We start from the raw sequence: 6,953 nt of genomic DNA, 5'->3' as shown, positions 1-6,953 counted from the left end.
AAAAGAAATATTATTTCCTCTAAATAACATTGTTTTTTCTATCAAACAACATGGTTTACTCTAGCAAAACAACATTTTCGTTCAAACAAAATTATATGATATTGAATTATATATATTGTTCATATTAAATAAATTCAAATCAAATACATATACTAAATCCAAAGAAACCTTTTTTCCTATGTATATAATTTATATCAAAGAAAGGAAAGAAAACTTTATTTTTAATATTGTTAATATTTAACTTTAAAATACTATATAAAAACTATTTTAATAAAAACAATACATTTCCGAATAAAATATAATTATAACGACATATTGTGATGTATTATGCTGAAACATGTTAAACGTAAATGCGAATACTTGTCTTCACAATCATTGTAGAATATAACTACTTTTACGATGGAATTCCTTGCTGATATTATATCAAACATTTCAATATTATTTTTATAGCAAGCTTTGCAAAAATTGTTTTATAGAATTGAATTTTTTAAAAGAACGTCTGAAAACTCATTACGCCTTACGACGTGATAATTGCAATATGCATAATATCTCGATGCTAATACATGATTATACAAAATATTTTATGATAAATTATATTTAAATAACGCAAATATATACATAAAACAGCCCAAACGGAAAGCTTAAAGCGGAACATTTTACGATTCCCGTGGCAGCGAACGTGTTAAAATACATTGGAGAGAGTTCCAAGATAACACAACGTAAGAATCGAGATAATACGACGTAAATGTTTCGAGATAACGCGATATCTAATTTAATTTCGGCTAGAAGAATCGTTTCTCGGCGATACTGTGAGACAATTTGATGACACTGGGTTTAGTGCTTGTGACGAACAGTCGTGACACGGTTTCCTTCATTTTTCCGCCTAGACGCCGCTGTTCGACGGAGCCGATATTTGGTGAGTATATCACATTTATAGCGGTGCTCGTTTGCGGTGCGGAAGGTGGATGCTCCCGATGATCGATAGCGTACGAAGATTAGATCGAGATCGCTATTGGCGTCTACACCGCTGGTGTCGCGTTTCAGCGTTCTTTGGTACGGAGGCGCGATATAAAAGCTCTCGTTCCTTTATTAGAAACTTTAAAGTCGACGGAGCGTTAGGATAGCTCGATGCGGCTCGACAGCCGACCGCTCTCTCTCTCTCTCTCTCTCACTTGCTTGGTCTGCATAAAAACAAGGGAGCTCGGATGAAATTTCATGAAACCTGGGTGTCGTCAACGATAGGTTAGTTTTCGCTTTTCCTCCCCCTTTCTCTCGTGCTTCCTTGAACAGACGTAATTTCGACAAATGGACTTGTCTGTCGGAAACAAAAGAACTCAGCCGCGGCGGAATAGATAAGAAAGAAAGAAAGAGAGCGCGCTATCCAACAGCCCGACCCTGCGCCGATTAATCTCTTTTTTAAATGTCAAAGTGACTGCCCTCCTCACTTACCTCTCGCGACGAACAGTTTATCACCGAATCGCACAGTGTGTTCCGCACCAACACCCACGTACGTAATCCCGCCGGCCGCGGCGTCGTTTCTCTCTCATCGGTCTTCGTCGAGGCCATCTTAGGAGTATACTTAGTTCTTTCGATATTTACGAGGCTAGAGTGTGCGGACGCTTCATACTACGTTGTGAAGTTCAGCGCGCATGTCACTGCGCGCGTTAGGGATAGAGAGAGAAAGAGAGAGAGATAAGCCGCCATCTTTGCGCGTCTCTCTCTCTCTATCTCTCTTTTCTCGATGCGTCGCATCGGTTTGTCGTCGCGGCGATGCCGCTCCGTACTTACCGCGATTTTCACCTGTCGCTGATAATCCCCGTGCGTGACGAATCGACGTCAAAAGTGCCGAACGCTTTAGGTATCGTATCAATCGGTAATTTCGCGATTTCGCAAGTCGTAATAACGTTCGCGTCCTGCCACTCGTTCTGCGCCGACGCGGTATCTGTTGAAAAAGCCGGCATGTATTTAGGTTATTTACTCGTTTGTAGTGCGTCGCGTCGGTCGTGCGGTCGTGAATCACGAGATGCAGGATGCGAATATAGAATGAAATAACCGCTGTGAAACCAAGAGATACGTATAATTGTACGTACGTACGATCGGATAATGACGGTGATCAGGCAGTAACGATCGTATGTTAGATCATGTATTAACACGACGACGGTTTAATCGACCATTTCGTTCGCGATGTTTGATCGTATCAATCGATGTTCGATCGCCGCATCGATCGACGTCCGCTTGCATCGATCGATCGCACCGATCGATAATCGATAGTTTCGCGTGAGATACACCGCACAGAGTCGCTGCGCTAGTCCGCCATTTTAGTCTCGTTTCGCGCGCTGCAGGGATTGAAGTGGTCCCGGTTCGCGCGAATTCGTCGTCGATTTTCGGGCCGAAAGCGGACAATCTGCGTGAGTAATTGTAGCTGTAATGCCCCGGATGGGAGTGTATCGGGTGCGTAATCGTTGCGTCGCAATAATTAGTAAGCGGGATCGCAATTAATCGCGTTCTTACAATCGCGAAACTGTGCGTGTTGTAACACGTCTGTAACCGTCAAAATGGCTTTCTTGTATCTCAATTCGTACCAAGTGCGTCATACCGCGGCCGTGCAAACCGAGCATTGTTACGAACGGGCGTACATAAGCACGTTTCATTTAATCTTCTAATCATGCTTGTTTCGAGTGCGCTTTGACGACATCGAGTGGATTCGACTAGATTTAATTCACATTTGTTTTCTCTCATCGAAATAGCTAAGTATTTCTCTCTCTCACTCACTCACTCACTCACTCACTCACTATATTTTCTAAAGTATTTTAGCTTGATGTACAAATATCGTAAAACCGCGAAAACTTTTCGAAGACATTTTCATGTCGAAGAAATGAGGTTAAGAAGGGGATGTTACCTTTAACTGTAAAAGTGATTTTTTGCTATCTTGATTTTAACGTAGTACGAAATCTTCTTGTGTATTTCCCGGCTATGTAAATATAAAATCGCAGAAATATTAGAATGTACTGTTAGAAAGTTAAAGAATCTGCGCGTTATATCTCGATACGATTCTGATACATTTGACGTCATGATCGTGATTACTTTATGTATGTGTGTGAAAACGGTAGAAATGTGGCGAAACGACGATGAGATTTAAAGTTTGTGCAATTAGTCTTGTCGGTGAAGATGAAAAAGCGGCAGGTACCAAAATAAAAAGATCCTAACGAAAATAATTCAGTATATTATTATTCATTTTATGCGCTGTCGTATATATATTTTTCATGTAGTTTTTAAAATGATGTAGTACATGCCGTATATATAGCGTAGTAAATAGTAAAAGTAATGTAGATAAACGACACGTCTGGACATGTTTTTATATGAAATGTTATCGGTTTGTTGAAAATCAATCGGTCGGAACAGACAACTGTGTCTCGCACTGTACGAAAATTCATTCATAAAATTTTCCCGAAATCGATTCCGTGTGAAACACTAAAAAAATAAACTAACGATGTTAATTTAACTTAGTTTAGTTTTACCTTTTCTTCAACCTATTTTAGTTCAGTGCAGCAAAGTTGTCTACTTCGTCGAGTTTCACGAAACTTTATAACGCAACGGCATTTTCATATACTAAAAATTAAAATCAACACAGTGTTCTGCGTAAGATCTTTCTCGGCACCATCTATACGTCCTTAAAAATATATTTATGAAAAGTCGTTGAAAAGTGAAAGTCGTTAAATCATGACGTCAAGCGATCGGAATCGTGATTTCGCGCGCGGTTTATAATCAATATAATAAAGAGTTGCCAAACGGGTGCTTAACGCGCGTTCGTAGCGTGACATGTTCCGCGTGCCACAATTTCCAGCGTTGTTTACGGTATGGCCAGTCACGCAGTGAGGGACGTGCACGTAAACAGAGCGTGTTCATCTCGTGAAATCGCTTATCCATTTATACGGCTCGTCGCAACGATTCTGGCATTAGTAAAAGCAGTCCCTTACGTTTATATCGCGTCTTGTTCCATCCACCAGAAATAAAACGTTCCGCGTGAATGCGGAAGTGTGCGTATTCCGAACGAAGCGGGCGTAAAGCACGATTGTAATATCGCCTCGTAAAATCGGATAATATAAAGAGACGTAAATACTTACAAGGGAATATACGTTCCGAATAATTTGGTCGTTCTTACGATCGCTATCGTCGCGTCGTACGAAGAGGAACAGTATGCGCGTCCGCAGTTAGTCGCGTTCTCCTTTCCTCGCGCATTCGTGTTGTTCTCGTGTGAGTGTTCTACCTGGATGGAGTTGAACCGCTACCAAAAGTCGCCAAGGAGTTGGCGCCGGTGGAACAGCTGGAGAATCTGGCCCGGAGGTAGCGGAGGCGCAGCAGGACCGAGTGAGTAAATTCATACATTATACATACAGGTTTGTTATGCAACCTCAACGCTTTATTTACCTGCGATGATTCCGGCATTGTGACTTCCGGCAGTGTATTTTGGATTTATTTTTACTCAATTGAGTCCAGTTGTTTCGATTGGAAAGCTCGAGACTTTGCGCGAAAATGCGGATGCTTCCTTCTCTTTCTTTCTCAAATATTCGTGTGGACGTTTTACATCCTAGAAATTTTCCTAGAAAAATGACTCATGTAAGACTAAACGATAAAAATCCTCTACGAGATGTAATACATACGAAGCATACTTGGATCGAAATTTAAAATAATTCTCGCGAGTTCCGATTTGTGCATGTAATAACGTTGATTAGGCTGCAGGTCTCATTTTTAATCTGCCTACGCTTTTTTCACTTCCGTTTGTCTCCCGTTAATCTTCTTATATAAATTTAACTCTCTATTGGTGCCTCTGAATACACAACTGTTTACCTTTAGAACTTTCTTTCCATTTCTTTTGGATTTCCAAATATCGTCAAAATTTTCAACGCTAATAAAAAATAATGCAAAGTTTATGGTAAGAGAAAGTTATTTTATTTAGCCATTAATTTTTAAGTCTCTCAATATGGAAAGAAAAACAATGAGTAATCATATGTAACTATATGTAGGTAAGCAGGAAAGTTTCTGTACTGTTATATCCCAAGATTCTCCATTGAACCTTCAAGTTCGATGAAGTTTCCGAAGTTAATGTAGAACTAAAATTTTAACTCGGATATACGCACACTTTCCCATAATTTTTTCTGTAATTAAAATCGAGATTCGAGCACATTACGTTGGCAACTTTAATTTCTGGTTTGAAAGAAATTTATAGCGGAAGCTTATCAGCTCTTCTTGCACGAGAGAGAGAGAGATCCCTATTTTATTTTCTGTATATAATAATCTTTTGGGATTTACGTCACATTTCAAATTAATGCCACAGCGCGTGCCGAATTAGCGTTTATTTTATTATTTTGAAACTCGCTCAATAACTTCGCGTTGAATGCTGACTATTATATTTTCAGCAACTGCTCGTTAAAAAGTCCACGCATTGGATTAAAAACTGAAATTGCAAATATTCGAGATTGCACTTTATTCGACGTGCCTTTTTAAAGCTTAAATTCTCTGAACGAGCGCAAAGCTCTCCAGTTGTTTGTTCCGGAAAAATCGTCGACCGAAAATGAGATTTGTCGCTGGTCGGGCGGTATTCAGTCGGGATATAACGATCGTCCCCGCGGCGGGGGTTAAGTTGTCTCGAGTTATGATGGCAATTAAGCGTCGCAAGCAAGGTTTACCTTGTAACTAACTTCAGCTGACCGTTTACCGTTACCTTCATCGTCGGCTCGTCGAGACGAGATTGGCGCGCGATTCGATTAACGTTAGAACACCGCTAACCGAAATGTATCTCCTCCACGGGGAAGTTGCTGTGGTCTTACGCGGCTCGTAAATCCACTTGTCCATACAGAGGGGGTATGCGTTTGAAGTACGCGAATGTCTGAAACCGAACGACTACCTGAAATCGATTCCGCGTTACCCTTAAAGTAAGATGTCGCCGAGAGCATTCGGAATTTCGGACACATTTATAATCAACGAGTGACCCGATTCGAAATTTTCTTAATCCTAGTTTAAATCTAATTTGGTTCTACATTAAGTGTTCAAAGATTTTCTATTGTCCTCCTTTGGTGCTACAAACAGGGAAGTTATTTGCCGTTTTCTTCGGACTTGAAGATTTGATGTAGAACTAAAATTTAGATCTGAAGGATTAAATTCCCTTTGTAGTATTAAAGAATCATTTATTGCGCTCCTTTAATGCTACAAGTGTGAACTTATTTCTATTTTTCCACTTGAAGACTTAATATAGAATGTAAAATTTCGACTCGAGGAAGTCTTGATCTTTCTTTCAACCTGACAATTTCTACTTTGGTGCTCTGAAGCCTATATGAACCTCATTTGATTTTATTTAACGTGCCTAGCTGCAACTGCTCTACTTTCGACCTCAATATTCTATATAAAGCCTACTTAGATATTTCGAAGCCTATAATAACCTCTTTTGATTCTATTTAATCTACAGCTTCTATTTAAAGTCTGTAAATTCTGCTTGGATGGCTTGTTGCTCTTATTGTGATACTTCTAAATTCTTCTTAACTTTTTGTAATATAAGTAAACCAAATATAAATAAATCAAATCTCTTCTTCTTCAAACTATTTTTAAATTCTATTACAGTACATTCATACAATATTATTTTGTACGCACACACACACATCATCTCCTTGAATAACCAATAATAAATATTATCTCAATATGGTTAGAAGAACAGATTAGGTTTTCTCAGAGAACCCGGGAGATTTTTATAATACTTTGCTGAAGTCCTCTTTAGGACCTACTAATAGTATTTTATGTGTTTTCTGCTATTTAAAGGCGTTAAATAGGACCAAAATTTCCATATTTAACCAAATTAAACTTACATTGGATTACAGATCTAAATCCTTCATAACCTACAGATATTAGAAAGTTCGAATCGAAAGTAGTTATAAAATTTCGATTCGGGAATCACCGAGGAA

At 39.1% G+C, this 6,953-nt stretch overlaps 1 protein-coding gene and 1 long non-coding RNA gene across 4 annotated transcripts in view; one reads left to right on the top strand and one right to left on the bottom strand.

The window, feature by feature from the left end:
- Nucleotides 1–2,161, bottom strand: part of LOC106745640 — a 4,457-nt gene extending 2,296 nt beyond the window's left edge. The window contains exons 1-3 of one of the 3 annotated variants that reach the window (XR_001374537.1): nt 2,095–2,161; nt 1,789–1,942; nt 1,450–1,566 (exon numbers count right to left, since the gene is read on the bottom strand). This is a non-coding gene — a long non-coding RNA (uncharacterized LOC106745640). Of the gene's footprint in view, nt 1–1,449; nt 1,567–1,788; nt 1,943–2,090 lie in introns of those variants that run through there. The other 2 variants (XR_001374536.1, XR_001374538.1) reach the window with 2 other exon arrangements.
- Nucleotides 2,162–4,247: 2,086 nt separating this feature from the next.
- The window catches only part of LOC106745637 (calcium/calmodulin-dependent 3',5'-cyclic nucleotide phosphodiesterase 1A-like), a 120,984-nt gene continuing 118,278 nt past the window's right edge, over nt 4,248–6,953 (top strand). Inside the window, exon 1 of the mRNA XM_014621434.1 lies at nt 4,248–4,368. Within this exon, the coding sequence (XP_014476920.1) occupies nt 4,272–4,368 (97 nt within the window). The 5' untranslated portion in view covers nt 4,248–4,271. The remainder of the gene's footprint in view (nt 4,369–6,953) is intronic.

This window comes from Dinoponera quadriceps, unplaced genomic scaffold, assembly GCF_001313825.1.
Source record: "Dinoponera quadriceps isolate SergipeBrazil2010 unplaced genomic scaffold, ASM131382v1 scaffold1813, whole genome shotgun sequence".
NCBI lineage: Eukaryota > Metazoa > Arthropoda > Insecta > Hymenoptera > Formicidae > Dinoponera > Dinoponera quadriceps.
The sequence above is the reverse complement of the archived record's forward strand: the minus strand, read 5'-3'. Positions and strand labels throughout refer to the sequence as shown.